Raw genomic sequence first — 18,107 nt, 5'->3', positions numbered from 1 at the left:
TTCTCTTTTAGACTGACTGACAAATGCAATAATATTTTACACTTATTTTTTCCTTTTAAGTCTGAAAAAAACGAAATAGAAAACACAAACAAACAAAAAACCTAGAATTCTGAAACTTTACTGTCTTATTCAAAATTTTGAATGTTGACCATTTTCAAAGGGAAGATCATAAAACAGGGAATACAAAGTACAGTAGAAGACACCAAAAACACATTTTCACAAACTCTTTCCATTAGAGATAGTATTTCTTTATACTTTTGTATGGTTTTGAAAGATGTGAAAAACTTTTATATTGTGCTAAGAAATGTCTGCGTTTATTATTATTACAGTCCAAACCTTTACAAAATTATCACAGCAACCCAAGTTACCAAAGCAGCAAAACCAATCAAGCTAAAAAGCCAAAGCTCCCAAAATAATGAATCACAAGTAGTGTAGAAAATATGAACATCTTATGAGATTATTATACAGTACAAGAACTCAATGTTAGATTTAATTAACAGTGCAAACTTTGAATTTGTGCATACGAGTACTGGCTCAAAAATCCCAGACACCATTTGAAGTTGTATAGGTCACTCTTGTTGCAGGTTTTTGGTGGTTTAAATAATGACACAGTATTCACATTGAGCAGTTCATGCTTGCTTGCATACACACAAAAACAACAACAACAAAAACATAGGAATGAAAAGCATAACAATAATTTAACAATAATGTGCAAGATGTGGATTAAACATCATGCTTTAGCAAATATAAACTGAATTTGAAAAAAAAACAAAAAAAAACAAAAAAAAAACATATAATCACACATTTTCATTGCTATGGGAGCTTGCAGGTTAGCACTAAAAATTCCAAGTACTGAGCAACATATTTAAGAGGTGTTTGTACTTTTTTTTAATTTTTTATTCAGCAATAGGTTATTGAAAAATATCTGGCCACTATCACAAAGAGAATATGATGGTCCAGATTTTCCTTAGTATTCACTTTAAGACAGAAACAATCCTCCTGTTCATGTATCTTTAACACCTATCATAACAACTGTATTATTTTCATATGTAGGGTTAATGTTTCTAAACTTAAGCTAACTAATCATTTACTCATCAACCCATGACACATAAAATCTAATTTCATTAAGATAATTAAATAATCTATTTACAAACAAAAATGTACAGATGTTCCAGTATAGTGAAAATGAAAAATAGGGAGAGGCACAGAATATCAGCAGGTCAATTCACAGGCTTAGATGTGCTAATAAATGTTCAAGCCATACTGCCAATTTCATCAGTACTTTCCCTCCTACTTTAGCTTATTCTCGATGACATATAGGGGTAGACAGATTTGGTCTCCCAAAATGGGGTGCAGAAAATGATCATTTTAAAATGATATCCATTATGTCATTAATTTCTCTGGGAGCATGTTGGTCAGAATGTCAATAAAATTGTCCAGGCCCCAGAGGTACCCGTCTTCTCTGTTGCCCTCCACCCATGGGCTGCGGTGGTCCAGGGAGAGAGGGGCTGGTATGGGCACAGTCTTTCCAAAGTCTATCATCCAGATTCCAGCCTTTCCAGTCTGGTCATGGACAAATAATAAGGAGCTGCCCACCACCTGCAGGAAAATACAGCAAAGCCATCCTTATTATAGCTGTAATATTATGATCGGCAGTAAAAATGGTTCAGAAGGGGAAATTCAACCAAAAGTAGTGTTGTGAACTGAGAACAAGTCTTATTCAAAAATTCTATTAAAAAAATACCAGAACCAAATAATTAATCACTTTCAGTTTCATTAGCATTTCTCGAACATGCATCCTTCCACCAATGTGGATGGAGCACCATCATAAAATATGCTCACGGTTTTCTCTGAACTGCTATTCAGCGCTACAACACCGCTAATAATCAGCAGCACAAAATATACAGCATGATCAGCTTAGTCCGATTCCCAAACGAATGACTCTCACAAGTCAGTTCTTTTGAATCTACAGCATGAAACACAGCGCAACCAGTGTAGTCGGATTCCTGGTAGAATGACTCTTACGAGTCGATTCTTTTGAATCTACAGTGTGAAACATTCAGCGCAACCTCTACAGAGCGACCAGTGTAGCCCCAATTTCCGAATGACTCTTATGAGTAGGTCCTTTTAAATCAACAGCACAAAAAGATACAGTGCAACCAGTGCAGTCTGATTCCTGGTAGAATGACTCTTATGAGTCAATTGTTCTGAATCTAGAACATGAAACACAGCGCAACCTCTACAGCACAACCTGTTAGGGCTGCATGATTATGACGGAAATAATAATTGATGATTATTTCGCTTGATATTTAATTGTGATTATTCATTTCGATTAAAATATTTTTTTGTGGGGCAACTGCATGCCATATTCTTTATGTAGGCTACACATCCAAAACAAGCTGAGAATTGTTCCTGAATTGCTTTATTGCATTATACACAAAGTGTGCAACACAACAATACTAGAATACTAGGGCTATGTCCACATTAATCCGGATACATTTTCCAAAAGTTGCTTGTCCACATTAAAACGTATGAAAATGCTTAATCCCTTACTGCGCATGCGAATAACCACCGCTCCACGTACAGGCTTAAATGCAATAGTCCTCGTGTTTCATCGCCTGACAGCAATTCCGAGTAAACTTTGTGTCGCCCATGTAGGAATGCATTGTGAAGGTTGTACAAAGTAACATTTATCTTTAACAATGCTCTCAAAATGAGAGGGGGCTCAGTGGTAAAGACGCTGGCTACCACCCCTGGAATTCGCTAGTTCAAATCCCAGGGTGTGCTGAGTGACTCCAGCCAGGTCTCCTAATCAACCAAATTGGCCTGGTTGCTAGGGAGGTTAGAGTCACATGGAGTAACCTCCTCGTGGTTGCTATAATGTGGTTCGTTCTCGATGGGGCGTGTGGTGAGTTGAGCGTGGATGCCACGGTGGATGGCGTGAAGCCTCCACACGCGCTATGTCTCCGTGGCGACGCGCTCCACAAGCCACGTGATAAGATGCGTGGGTTGACGGTCTCAGACGCGGAGGCAGCTGGGATTCGTCCTCCGCCACCCGGATTGAGGCGAATCGCTATGCGACCACGAGGACTTAAAAGCACATTGGGAATTGGGCATACCAAATTGGGAGAAAAAGGGGAAAAAAAATCCACAAAAAAAAAAAAAAAAAAATGCTCTCAAAGTGAATAACAGTCTCAACAACGCTGCTACAATGTGGGCCGCCATCTTGATTGAATGTTTTGGGTTGAATGGATCACATGACTGTGCCACGACAACAAATACGTAATGGTTTTCAGATATCTCAGTTTTCCCCGTGCCCACTACAACGCAAAGACAGCGTTTTCAAACTTATCCACCTTTTGAAAAAGCTCAGTTTTTGCTGTCAAAAATGCCGTCTCTGAGGATGGAAGGCCAAAACGTAGAGAAAAAGATGTGTTTTCAAACAAAAACGTATTAGTGTGGCTGTGGCCTAGGTTGTCATTTCTGATATGCTAAAAGACTAATTTAAACATATTTTCTGATTGTCTATTGCATTCATGCACACAATGGTCCAAAACATTTTTGTAAATATAAAATCTCGACACTATGGGAATAGATCTAAATGAATGATATAATTGACACTTTTCATGATTAGTTAATTGCAGCATTTGTAATTGTAATCTCAATTATTTTTCGATTAATTGTGCAGCCCTACGACCAGTGTATGAATGACTCTTACGAGTCGGTTCTTTTGAATCTACATCACAAAACATATGCCACCACATCCCGAATGAATTACTCTTTAAAAGTCGGTTCTTTTTAGTGAATACAAAAACAATGTATTGAATCTTAAGTCATTAATTTCATCATGTCCTACTCGCAATCAAAGAACTGTTACTGTGTTATGTGTTCACTTAAGGGTTGTGTGCCTTAAATCAAAGTAATTACTGACAAGTAATGTGAAGTTAAAGATGCAAATTATGAGATTTGTTGTAATTTAATTATTTATTATATTTATTTTTCACACATTATACATTTGCACATATAAAGTGAAATTCTTTTTTTCACATATCCCAGCTAAGCTGGGGTCAGAGTGCAGGGTCAGCCATGATACAGCACCCCTGGAGCAGATAGGGTCAAGGGCCTTGCTCAAGGGCCCAACAGTGGCATCTTGGTGGTGCTGGGGCTTGAACCCCTGACCTTCTGAACAGTAACCCAGAGCCTTAACCGCTGAGCCACCACTGCCCACCACTTTGTATTAAAAACTTTTAAGATTCCCATCCCTAATCAAAAGTAAAATGCATCTAACCTCATGTGCTTTGAAGAAATCAGATTTTTCCAGCACGACCCGTAGTTCCTCTAATCGTTGTTGGTAGTTCCTCTGCGAGCAGAAGAGCCAAAACAGTTACTAACAATTACATCATTTACAAAATGATTAATAATTTAGAGACAATTCATACCAGGATTAGCATATTGTTGTCCACAAAGTCCTCCAGAGCTTGGATCACCTCATCTTTATACTTGGTTCTCTTGAAGTTGGTGTTACAAGTGCCATCTGATTTCTGTAGACAAGTACAATTGTCAGACACTAGTTGCATTCACACATACAGCCCTTTCCAGAAAATTACCTACAATTTCCAGTTTAGAGCACGACCCTTTTGAAAATACTGGTAAATTTTGCTCGGACAATTTTCCTTATTTTGAAGTTGTATTTGAAGTTGCATTACCTATAAATTTCCTTATTGATGGTATGTGTGAACAAAGCCAGAAGCTTACCGGTTTGAGTTCGTACGAGGTCAGGGTGCGCTGACAAAAGAATGTTCTGACGGAGATGACGCAACTACTCTGCACCAGTGATTAGGAAGTAAGAAAAATGTCAACAAACTGGTCAGATAGTGAAACTAGAGTGCTTCTCTTCATCCGAACAGAAAAAGAAATTTCCCCGCAGCTGAAAGGAACAGTTAGCGATTTCCCATGTATTCTCTGATGAACCCACGTTCTTCGCACAGACCTCTGTGTAGCGAAATACGTACATATTACTGTGTTTTTCAGCCTCAGATAGCGTCTCCGCCTTTGGATGCTAGCAACAGCATTTTTTTCTCTGTAGTTCAACAGTTTCATTTGAAGTCATCACATATGGTGTCTCGAGCAAGTGCATAAATGAAAACATTCATAAAAATAAAAAAATAAAATAAAAGCAAAAACACAAAAAAACATTACCGACCGCATATGTTCAGCTACAAAATCATACCCCGCCATATTTTCAAACTAAAAGCCCCCAATTCCAGCGCAGCCTTTTTGAGGTCATTTCCGGCAAACAATGCCACATATAGTTCAACAGCATTTGGTTTTGACGTGTGAATGGTAGCAAAACAGAAAGAAGACAGAAAGTAGTTTCATGTGTGAACAGCACATTTGGTACATTTACCAGTAAAGGCAACCCAATGATTTTCTTGTAATTTACCTGGTTGTATAACAAAACCAATACAATAATAGAAAGTATCTGCAACGAGTGGTCGACCAATATGTGACTTTTAAAGGCTGATACAGATACCGATTACTCTAGAGCAGGGTGGCTGATTGCCTGATACACATCTAATAAAATTTTATGACAGCAAATAAGATTTACACAAAATTACTCAATTTAAATTAAAACGTATTTTACACAATATTTAGTCAAAATGTATTGAAAAATATTTGGAAACTAAGTGGAAAAACCACTTCTGTTAATAATTCTGCCAATGTGGATAATCTCAAAATAGCCAAGTATTGGCCAATTAATCGGCCTGACCAGTACATCATTTCATTACCATCTACAACCACTATTGGCTTGTAAAGGAGGAATTCTAGACATCTGTATGCATTAATAGGTTTACTGAAGCATACATTCATTATATTCATGTTTACCTTGATGCCCTCAATGCGAAAGCCTATGGTGGCCGTTGAGCTGAGAGTTTCCCTCCATTGCATATATCTAGTTTTGAGTACTGCCTGCTGGACTCGTTCCTCAGCAGTGGGGGCGTCCGGGTCCACTGCAATCATTTTTTCATACATGTCCTTTCGTGGCTGAGGACACTCCCGGGCCTTCCTCAACTCCTCCTCCAGGTAAGTCCTTAAAGCATGTATACCAGTCAATATTACCACAGTGATAAATATTTGGTATGGAAATATTATGTCTCTTGTACGCAAGAACTGGTATAACTGGACTGATTCAATATGACATATGAATAAAACTGCTGACCTCCAGTCATTATATTTCCTCCACTTTTATTTATCTATCTAACCTTGAAGTCAGAGTTTCAGTTGCACAGTCTATTATTGTGGTATCATCCATTTCAGGTAAATTCTTAAACCACACATAATAAAACAAAAAATCTTGTAACTGGTCTCTTTACATGTTGGTCTGTCAACCTCTTCCTGTCTAAGTGGGTGGTTCTTGTTCAGAATGTGGACCAGACTTTATGACGATAGTCAAAAGCTTGGTTCTGCATGATTAATGGTTGTGTGACAACTTTGCAGATTCATACAAGTCCTCACCGACTTCCCATTTTGCAGTCCATAATGCAGGGTGAGTCAAAGTCAGCGAGCAGGTCATCCATGAGGTTGTAATCCTGCTCGTCACGCTGAGTCACGCCATAGTAGCAGGGAACGAAGGGCCGCAGCGAGTCGCTCATGAGCTGCAGAAAACACTGCTGCTCGCACTCGCAGTACTTCTTCAGCAGTCTTCCATCACTGTCCGTCTGAAAGTTTCCTGGAGAACCAGAAAAGAACGTGCTGAGTCATTTCAGGAAATCACCCAAAACAGCAATAAAACCCTGAAGAAAGCTTTAGATCCATTAGGTACTACAAATGTGATGAGCATAAGCAATAACTGTGAGAGAGCAAGGTGCAAATATGAAAGTACACACTACTAGTCAAAAGTATGAACATGCCTTAAGTCAATAAATAAAAAATAAAACTATAAAATCAACCTAATGGAAGTATGGGATTTATGTAGTGAACAAAAATGGTAAAAGATTGAACTAACTTTATGGAGTGCCATCTGGCATGCTTTTTAAAAAGTTTTATAGTTCCCATGTATGCTGTCCACTTGTGAACATGGAGACCATTTTGGAGAGTTTAAACACAGAATTAAAACTTGTGTTATTTGAGCTGTAAAGTTGTTTAAATCGTCATTTTTACAGTCGTTTTAGGGTTTTAGTGTTCAAGGTGCTGCCATGGCAATAAAGTTTTAAAATTGGCTATACCTTTACACAGAAAAGGCTATATTTTTGAAACAATGAGTATTTTAACGTTTACAGGTTGACCCCATTCACTTCCATTGAAGTGCCTCACTGCTACCCAGATTTCTACTTCTTTAAAAAAATACAAATAAAACAGGGAAGAGTCTAAATTAATTTTTGAGGTAATCAACATTGTGCCACAAATGCTGTCGATTGAGTTTAATTTGTATTGAACCCGGAATATTCCTTTAATAAAAAATGTATTAAATTAAATCATACCTAGGTGCAAGTTATATTTGTTTACAAAACTAAATTCAAGAATTAAAGAATAAGCTTTTATATCAAAAGGTTTTTTAGATACTGAAAAATATAAATTCAGTCAAGTGTCTAAACTTTTGACTGCTAGTGCATTTGACCTCAGGTTTTGTAGTACAATTCCGAGAGGTATGCAAAGGATCATTTAAATTCAACCCACAGCCATTAAAAGATCAAATACATGCAAAAATAAATACCACAGTACTTCAAACAAAAGTTTATCAAATACTTCAAAAAGCCATCTAATAGACAAAAAAGCAAACCTGCATGGCCGACCACCTGCACCCAGGGAGAGCGCTTTTTCATTGGCAAAGGGGGAGACCAGTTCACCATATCCTTTGACTTCTTCCACAGATCAGTCTGTGAAGGGGGAGAGGTAAGAGAAACAAACATGTAAATGTAATCAACATGGCAATTACCACACTACATCTGCAGCTGTACAAACTGCACAAGATGCAATGGTTCAGAGCAAGGGTCATCCATTAGGGCTGGGAATTGCCACAGACCTCCCGATTCGATATTACAATGATATTTCCTAGCCGATTCGATATGTATTGCGATATTGCAATTCTGTAAGTACTGCGATTTGATGGTTTGATATAAATACTTCATAAAAAGATAAAAAACTTTAACTCCTTTTTCTCAGAAATAAATGGCTAATAAAGAACAGTTGTGTCTGAAAAATGAAAATTGTTTTCACTCTGTAATATATAATTTGTAGGTAAAAGGTAGGGATGTGCAAAACTACCAATTTAAAACCAGGGCTGTAACAACAATATACATTGAGGGGAACAAGTCCCCCCCAAATAATCAGACATGGCCAGATTGCTTGAAATGTTGTTCTGACCAACAGAAATGCCTTTAATTTTATGCCTATAATTCATTCAGAATTTTGTACAGTATCTCCTAACAGTCTTTTAAAAGAGACCATTTTATTTCGAGTATGTCCTTGTCAGGTCTGTGGTCAAAAAATGAGCCACCAGTTAAAGAGTTGTTCCATGCATAAGGCTACATTATGTCTATTTGTTTTCAACAAATATATACAGGACCGTTTCTAGGCATAGGCGAACTAGGCAGTCGCCTAGGGTGCCACCTGCTGGGAGGGCACCAAAGAGGAGGCCTCTGCCATACCCCCTCCAACCCCCACCCCCATGGGGGCGCCAATAGGGATCTCGCCTAGGGTGCCATAATGGTCTGAAACGGCCGTGAATATATACAATATATATCATTTTAACTTAAACTAATTTTGTTATTTTACAATATATAATATTTAACATATTACCATAGGCTTTTACTATTATCATTATTATAATTTTGCAACATAAATGGAGGCTAAAGAGTAAACTTGTTCAAGAACCATTTCTGGGGCACATGATAGTTCACCTGTAGTTCCCCTGTAGTTCATCCTGAGATAGTCTTAACAGCATTTTCATAGACAACACTATTCTTACAAACTGCTCCCAGATGACTGAAAGCGAGAAAAAAGAGAGAACTGACAATTTGCGAGTGTTCTGCGAGTGCAAATTAACTTCTAAACAAAAAAAGCAAATCAGACACGTGCATCACTGGCATGTCTTTCATCTGTTCTTCAACATATAATCAAGTGTTTCCTCAAGCACGCATCTTTGTGTCTAGCAGCATTTCTTTTCGACAGTGGCAGGTAAATGTGCAAAATTACCTGCCACTGCGCATGAATACACTGGCTTTTAGATTATAGGTACTGTGGGGATGCGACATGTAGTTTACGCATTTAGCAGTTTGATAAGCCCTTTTAGAGTTAAACTATTTATTAAAGCAGTGTCAGACAGAATCTGCATAATGACTTCTGACAAATACTCTCCACAACACCTCTCAAATAAACTTTTGGCTTATTCATAACAGAAACATTGATCACAGTAGAGGATTTTGACGTCCGACAGTGAACAAACAGCGCTTTGATGGCTGTAGCAGCGGTGCATTAAAGTACTAAATGTAAAGAATTAAAGAGACAAAACTTCCAAGAGAGAAAACCTGTTAATGAGGAACTCTGCACAAATATAGCTTCCTATATTTATCTATTAATCACTGTAGCATTAAGATAAAAAAAAAAAAATACGTGTTTTTCAATAAAAAAAATAAAAATAAAACATTGAGTTTTCATCAGGGAGACTATTTTAAAATCATTTGGCTCAAGAATTGCGCCCCAATTCCACCCCAGCCCTATCATCCTTAGTTAGAGGCAGCTTTTCTTGCCTTTTCTTTTGTTACCCTACAAACAACACTGGGGCACTGAGTGCATTTGTTCGATTCCAGACTTCAAGGTGTAACTCCTTATTCTCTATTAACCATAGGTCGAGTTTTTCCTCATGTGGCAAATCATTGATGACAATCTTGGACAAAGTTCTCAAGCTATACCAAGGGACTGTGATTAAGAATTAGCTTATCTTAGAAGGACAGTTAATGAAACATTTACAGACAGCACTTATCTTGCTGTCAAACAAAAAGCCAGTGCAACCACTCACGTACAAGACTATCCCAACTTAAAATAAGTCCCAACATTCAACGACTGATACTGCATTGGCTTCGTTTTGAACTATTTTTGTTGTTGGAGCAAAAGTAGACCAAATAGTTTGTTATTTTGTGTATACCCAGCAGCCTTGTGACTAAGGCCAAATCACAGCCATGTTGATATTCACTACAATAACACTCTTGCTCGTGTGACCTAGTTTACATATACAGTATAAACTGTATAGCTTACAGTGTATACTGTATAGATATTTAAAAAATGCCCATTATCTCCAACAACCACTAGAAAAATTATCCACATTGGCATTAACTTTATAAAGTAAGAACAATACTAGATTCACTGTCTATTTAAGCAATCAGCAAGTAGCCGACAACTGATTTTCTGTTGCTTACCCGCACCTCTACTTAACTGACTTGATGTGTTGATTACTTTCTGCCGTTTTTTTTTTTTTACATCGTCAGAAAACCTTCTACAAGATCCTCCATTCACAACCTTTTGAGTTGCCATACCATCAACTCTACATTTTAAATCTCTTCCATTCTGCTGTATAGAAGACTATATGCCACCCCATGACTGTATGTAACATTGAGTTACATACATTTACCAAGTGTAAGTATCATCCAAGTGACAGCCTTTGAAATTAAACTGTGAGGGGTCAATTACCAACAAAAGCTTTATTTTTTCCCTCCAAATCTGTAGTTATCTGTGCTCTTCAAGCTCAAACATTCACTCTTGGGCAGTGAAAAACCAGTCAGACAAGAATGACATTCTCTAGAACAAAGTGAAAGGCCAGTGGGAGTGACCCACCATACAGAGCTGGAAGTGCATCCATCTGTAGACCTTATAAGTTCAGTTTCAATAGGGCATTGACATACTATTATGATTTTCCTCAATGGATCACTTTTTTCCCCCCACAAACTGATCGATTAAATATTATCATCAAAATGCTCATAGAAGGAATAACTCCTACAAAAGCAAAATACCGATTATATTCAAACATCATCTTTACACACCTAAACACCTTTATAGTAATAATGTACTCTGAATGCTGTCAATATAGGACTGCATTATATCCTGCAACACCTCGACAGACCTGGGACTTATGCAAGGATCCTATTTGTGGACTTCAGTTCAGCCTTCAATACCATCATGCCTGATCTTCTCTCAACCACACTGACCCAGCTCTCCACGCCCACCCCAATCTGTCGATGGATCACCAGCTTTCTGACAGATAGGCAGCAGCTAGTGAGACTGGGGAAACTCACATCTGGGACCCTCACAGTTAGCACTGGTGCTCCTCAGGGATGCGTTCTCTCTCCACTGCTCTTCTCCCAGTACACGAATGACTGCACTGCAAAAGACCCCACTGTCAAGCTCCTGAAGTTTGAGGAGGACACCACGGTCATCTGCGACGGTGACGAGTTTTTGTACAGATGGTAGGTTGATCAGCTGGCTGTCTGGTGTGGTCACAACAACCTTGAGCTGAACACACTCAAAACAGTGGAGATGAAAATGGACTTCAGGAGAAATCCCCCCTCCCCATCCTGAACAGAACTGTGGCAGCAGTGGAGTCATTCAGGTTCCTGGGCTCTACCATCTCTCAGGACCTGAAGTGGGACACCAACATAGACTCCAACCTTCACCAGCTGAGGCAGTTCAACCTGCCACAGGAGCTGCTGACACAGTTCTACTCGGCTTTCATTGAGTCTGTCCTGTGTAAATCTATAACTGTCTGGTTTTGTTCTGCCACCAAATCAGACAGAAGGAAACTACAACGGACAGTCAGGACTGCTGAGAGGATTATTGGTGGCCCCCGCCCATCCTCCAAGACCTGTACGTCTCCAGAGTGAGGAAACGTGCAGGTAGAATCACTCTGGACCCCACACACCCTGCCCACTCCCTCTTTGAACTGTTGCCCTCTGGCTGGCGCTACAGAACACTGAGCGCCAGGACATCCAGGCACAAGAACAGTTTCTACCCTCAGGCCATTTTCCACATGAACAATTAAACTGCTTAAGGAAAGTGCAATAATGTAAATATATATCTCATGTACATATGTAAATTCACATATTTAATTCAATAACTGTACATACCCTTACCTTGCACATACAATACCATCTGCACATGTACATATGCCAATCTGTTATATATCCTATTATTTGTATGTCTATTTATACTCTTACCTTGTTTTATATTCTGTGTCTCACTGTAATGTTCTGTGTTCTCCTATCACCAAAACAAATCCTTGTGTACATGAGAACACGACAATAAAGCTCATTCTGATTCTGAATAGTCTTTGTAGACTTTGTTGTGTATGGGGAAACATATTAAGTTTACATTGGCCCCACTGTTATGTAATTTTGGTGGCAAACATTGATACTACTTAAAGTACTTCCTTTCAAACATCTGACTCCATGATCATCACAATGAGAGACAAAAAATAAAATATTAAGAAATGTGTGGAGACCATTTTCTCTCTTTAGATTAATGCTGGTAACTCAAGGAGAATTTACAACACTGATCTCATGACATGAAACCAGGTAAGGTTAATCATTTATCACAAGGATGTTACTCAACAACTGCATATTTCTGACTTGCAGTATATACCTGTTTGCATTCTTACATTTATTCAATCCATTTGCAAGCATTATCCTGCTTTCCCTCCAAAACCTTTACCATGGTAACTATCGTTTTTGCAAAAATATCAGTTTCCTGTTTCTATAATAAAATTGTGGTAACTTAGTATTAGCCAACACTGTAACCAGAAGTACCAAAAAGTACCATGTTTTTTTGGGAATGTATTATGGTAGTACCAAGTTATTCTTTGGCACATGAATATGGTAATCATTCAGTTCCATGGTATTTATACAGTACTTTATCGAAAGGGTGTAATTAAAAAAAAAGTTCTGACACCGTTTAAAGCATATCACATACTATACAACATTTAGCTCTGGTCATTGAATCTGACTGGACCAGCGGCATTCCAACAGCACTGGGACGCTTCACTGTTTGTATCCCTCCGCTTCTCCTTGTTCGGGCCTTTCCAAATAGAGCACAACAGTTCAGTTCCTGAAGTAAAAATCCCATTCATTTTTTTCAGAGACTAACTGACTTTCAATGCTAACTTATAAAACTTTTATAACTTGACTACCTTGAGCACAGAGGTTGTTCATCGATGGTATATGCTTCTGCTGAATCCATCAGTCTGCGTTATTTCAACTTCATTGTTTAAAAATCATGTTTTTTAGTGGAATTCCTGGGACCAGATTCACAAAAAAGCATAAGAACGTTTCTAAGTGCAATTCTTGAAAAATTCTTAAGAAGTTCTCAACTATTTTCTTAAGAACATCTTAATTTTTTCTTAAGAATAAAAAGACATTGTCTGATCAGCCTGCTAATGGAGTTGCCTAGTCTAATAACCTACATCAAAGTCAATACTTCAACACTGGTAAATCGTAACGATAAATGACCTTAACCTATTATTTTTTTATTTTTTTAAAGTAGTGAGCAACACGCAATAATTATATATTTTACACAGAAGTCAAGGTTCGCTACATACCTCGGTTTTGGGGTCACGGTTCGATACGAGTTCGGTACAACAGGAAAAAGCAACAAATCCCAAATGCTAGGTTTCTTTTCATTTATTTTGAACAGACAATAGTGCAAATTACAGTTTGTTCCACCTAGTTGCATTTAGTCCCCCCTGAGGTAGTTGGTACAGTACAGCCTCCTTTAGTGAAATAAGCACTAAGCAGTAAACAGAATGCACTCTTGCATAGGCCATATTTTTTTGTAGGATTGATAAAAAACAAAAGGTATTTGGTCACAATCAGCTACAAAACTGAAAAGCATCTCTTTTGTTATAAAAGTACAAAATAAATAGAATAATGAAAAATAAAACTTGTGCATTAGATGCCATTCTTGTTTTGAGTTGGTGCATATATGGTCTCTTCTTCTTCTGCTCTTTTTCCTGTTGTGGCGGTTAGCAAACAGTGTTGCATTACCGCGCGCGCCTACTTCTGGATTGGAGTGGATCGCCTGTGACTGACTCAGATGTATTCTTCCTCTGACTGCATGCACCGAACTGTGACATTGGTACCGTGATGGTTCGGGACGAATACATGTACATTAGGGGTGTAACGGTACGTACGTGAGATGTGTTAGTTTAACGACATTCACCGTCATAGTAGAATTTACTCGCTGGTAACATTTGATACATTTTAATTTGGCATGGAGGAAAAGAAAAGATACAAAAACTTCAGTAGACAAGAGGTTCTTGCTGAGGAAAAAGTTCTCCTTGAGAAGCTTGATAATAATATGTCGGAAAGTAAGAGGTGGGTAAATGGGTAAAGGGTGGCGGAGGCTTTCTCTGCTGTGCCCAACTCCGATAGGGATGTGGATGGGGGTGAAAAAGAAAGTCTCCGCTTTCTAACATTATAATTATTATGTTTCTATAAACTCTAAAGATCACGGAAAGAGCACTATATGCAGCACATCCGTTTGAATCAGCATGAGTGGTCAACACATTAAAAAGCTTCAAAAAAACATGTAGCTATTGTTTGAATTTGGTGATAACATTTACATGGTTTGAATGCTGAAAATAAAAATATCATTAAAAACAAAACAGTCAAAAATGTGTTTTGGTCTAAAATCAAATTTTTACGTAAACAGCCCATTGCGATTGAATGTGTCGCATTTGAAACAACCCAGTAAATTCATTAAACATCTTACCTTTTAGGATTTAAGACAACTGTGAGGTTATCCTAACTTTAAGATGTTATTTACGACGATTTTTAAGGAAAATATTTCGAGAATTTGAACGCTTAAATTTTTCTTAAGAACAATCTTAAGACGTTTTTTCGGGAATACAAAATATTCTTAACTTTTCTCTTAAGTTAGAAATTAGGAAGAAAATGGTAGTTAAGAAGAATTTTCTTCTTAAGAACATTTTGTGAATCCGGCCCCCTAAACAACTACATTTACCATGGTCCAGCAGAGAAAGCTTCATCAATCAGAGAACCACGGCCAATCAAGACTGCGAAATGTGCCTCGGAGGTACCGCCCACTCCCATGACACTGAATGACGCAACCAAGTCAGTTTTCCTTCACCCATAAACTACTTATATATTTGTACATATCGGAATACTTTGCAACAAATGTAAAATATATTGTTTCTATATTTCAACAACCTAAAATCAATAGTTTTATATATGTCCATCGTTTTTTATTTAATTGCATCATTCGCAGTGCTTCATGGGATTGCAGTTTGTGCTCTCATGAAAGACGGTAAGTACACAGTCTTGTACCTTTGTCTTCTGTCGGATTTTCAAATACTTTTAGCCTCAAAACAAAGTCTGTGATGTCGTGATTCACCTCAGAGCTGGTTGCTTTGGTTCATGGCTTAGAATTTTTATATGGAGGATTGTATGAAAAGCCGCAAAAAAATGTAATGGGAAAAACACTTCCGGAACCCAGATGGCTGAATGAGTGGGTGGGCAATGTTGCCTCTATAGAGGTGGGAATTTTGATTCATTGTTCATTTTGATTTAATTCACGGATTCATTCAGTTACCATTTGTGGAGATTGTATATTTACAACAGTAGGTGGCAACAAAGGAGCGGCTTTTATGTTATGAATGAGTCAAAAATTCATTGACACAATTGATTAATTAAAAACAGATTCACATCCGAAACAAGAACGATTTGTCCACTTAAGATTTGTTAAAAACACTTAGCATATTCGTTTCTGAATGAAACAACCATAGTTCAACACCAAATTATGAGTACAGTGCAGCTGCGAGTTGTGCTTTATGCTTTGGCTTCTTTTAAAACTATTTTCACTAGTGAAGAGGAAATGCAGACACTTACTGGCCAATCTTAGTCTGAAACACAAGTTCTTTAATATTGTTTACTTGTTGTTTTAGCTGTTGTATAAAAGCAGCATCACACTCGCAGTCGTGCCGTTGTTCCATATATCAGCATGGCTGTGATTACCTGCGGCAACAACAGAACTCTTGCTCGTGTGATATTGCTTAATTTATGATTTTACAGTAGTAACAATAACCGCCATTACTAATATTTTGGTGGTAATTGTGATATATATATTTTTAAGTGTCCTAAAGTACGACTTTTGGACACTTAAAAAAATACAGACCAGACAAACGGTACATTTGATTCTTACCGTGACCGGTTCACCTGCACACAAGCCACCGTCTCGCGTCAGTGACTGATTATTGTCACTGTATCCCATAAACTCCTCTTCACATTCCTCAAAAGACGAAGCTGGCGAGAGGCCGGTGGAGGACGAGTTGGAGAGCTTTCGCAGCTCAAGGGACGAGGCGGGAGAGCCGCTAAGCCCACTGTCCGAGCAGATGGACTCCTCGTCGGGATGAGAGCCCGAGCAGGGTCCGTGGGGGCTCTGGTCACTCTGGCTGACACAAGGCGCACATGTCACAATCAGTTCAGGAACAGGCACACGGCCGCTGCCATGGATATCACCCATACCCGGACAGGGTGCTGGGGTATCGGGCGTTTTAGTCATCACACTGCGTCTGATCTATGAGACCATTGAGATCGCCCAAAAGTCAGGCGATGGGTTTATCCAGATTAGGGCCAAACCAAACGTTAACTGGCTCACGCTGGGTACTGATTCTGATGCGCAGCTGCAGGATACAAACGATGCGCGGTACGTGCCACCATCAACGTTGTTGAGGTCTTTTTTCAGCCGTGATCACATCGTTCAAAATCACCAAAAAATGTATAAAGAACCCGCAATTCCTAACGCATAAACAAAGCTCACGCTTCTCTCCACGACAGCGTGCAAGCATGACATTGCTCAGCTGGTTACAACGTTCACACAACAAAGCTTTGCCCCGCCTACATTATTTTAAAGCAACAGAGGCTGAAAATGCTCTGGTCAAAACCCCATTAAATTAGATTTATAGCGCCACCCAAAGGAAGACAGGATCCTGTAACATTTAAATATAACATCAAAGACAAACAATTAAAATTAAGTTAAGGATGTAACAAACTAGATTTTTGGTTGACTAAAAACAGTCTGTGGCTTTTAACATAATGCTATTTAACCCTTAAATACATGGGAATTTAACCAAACACTCTTACATATTCGGGTCTTTAGAGACCCGGCACTTGTTCACAAATGGATTTACAAAATGCCCAGATAGTGTCAGATTTTCAAAATATTTTTAAGACAATTAGAAAACAATAGAATATATTTTGTTACATTTTGATGTTTTATTTTTTATATAAAGAGACGTTACAAACTTAGAACAGGATTCATTACTTTCCCACAAATATTCATGAGATGCAACTGGCTGTCAAAAATACAGGTGCATCTCAATAAATTAGAATGTCGTGGAAAAGTTCATTTATTTCAGTAATTCAACTCAAATTGTGAAACTCGTGTATTAAATAAATTCAATGCACACAGACTGAAGTAGTTTAAGTCTTTGGTTCTTTTAATTGTGATGATTTTGGCTCACATTTAACAAAAACCCACCAATTCACTATCTCAAAAAATTAGAATATGGTGACATGCCAATCAGCTAATCAACTCAAAACACCTGCAAAGGTTTCCTGAGCCTTCAAAATGGTCTCTCAGTTTGGTTCACTAGGCTACACAATCATGGGGAAGACTGCTGATCTGACAGTTGTCCAGAAGACAATCATTGACACCCTTCACAAGGAGGGTAAGCCACAAACATTCATTGCCAACGAAGCTGGCTGTTCACAGAGTGCTGTATCCAAGCATGCTAACAGAAAGTTGAGTGGATGGAAAAAGTGTGGAAGAAAAAGATGCACAACCAACCGAGAGAACCGCAGCCTTACGATTGTCAAGCAAAATCGATTCAAGAATTTGGGTGAACTTCACAAGGAATGGACTGAGGCTGGGGTCAAGGCATCAAGAGCCACCACACACAGACGTGTCAAGGAATTTGGCTACAGTTGTCGTATTCCTCTTGTTAAGCCACTCCTGAACCACAGACAACGTCAGAGGCGTCTTACCTGGGCTAAGGAGAAGAAGAACTGGACTGTTGCCAGTGGTCCAAAGTCCTCTTTTCAGAT

General features: G+C 38.4%; 1 protein-coding gene across 1 annotated transcript; it reads right to left on the bottom strand.

Annotated features, from left to right (window-relative positions):
- Nucleotides 1-105: 105 nt before the first annotated feature.
- On the bottom strand, nt 106-16,881 carry LOC127428505 (inositol-trisphosphate 3-kinase C-like). The gene is made up of 7 exons (XM_051676931.1): nt 16,204-16,881; nt 7,781-7,877; nt 6,517-6,730; nt 5,887-6,091; nt 4,440-4,541; nt 4,289-4,360; nt 106-1,599 (listed from the first exon to the last, which is right to left on the bottom strand). The coding sequence occupies exons 1-7, from the start codon at nt 16,561-16,563 to the stop codon at nt 1,384-1,386; spliced, it is 1,266 nt and encodes a 421-aa protein (XP_051532891.1). The 5' UTR covers nt 16,564-16,881; the 3' UTR covers nt 106-1,383.
- Between the last annotated feature and the right edge of the window lie 1,226 nt (nt 16,882-18,107).

The sequence above is a fragment of the Myxocyprinus asiaticus genome, chromosome 38 (genome assembly GCF_019703515.2).
Source record: "Myxocyprinus asiaticus isolate MX2 ecotype Aquarium Trade chromosome 38, UBuf_Myxa_2, whole genome shotgun sequence".
Taxonomy (NCBI): domain Eukaryota; kingdom Metazoa; phylum Chordata; class Actinopteri; order Cypriniformes; family Catostomidae; genus Myxocyprinus; species Myxocyprinus asiaticus.
The sequence above is the reverse complement of the archived record's forward strand: the minus strand, read 5'-3'. Positions and strand labels throughout refer to the sequence as shown.

Bases quoted from the DNA above. Each gene is read 5' to 3' on its own strand.
- LOC127428505 (XM_051676931.1), bottom strand. From the start codon at position 16,563: ATGACTAAAACGCCCGATACCCCAGCACCCTGTCCGGGTATGGGTGAT. The intron at 7,878-16,203 runs GTAAGAATCAAA...CCCCCTTCACAG, and splicing joins GTGCAGGTGAACCGGTCACG to ACTGATCTGTGGAAGAAGTC. The intron at 4,361-4,439 runs GTATGAATTGTC...TTCTGCTCGCAG, and splicing joins ACAACAATATGCTAATCCTG to AGGAACTACCAACAACGATT.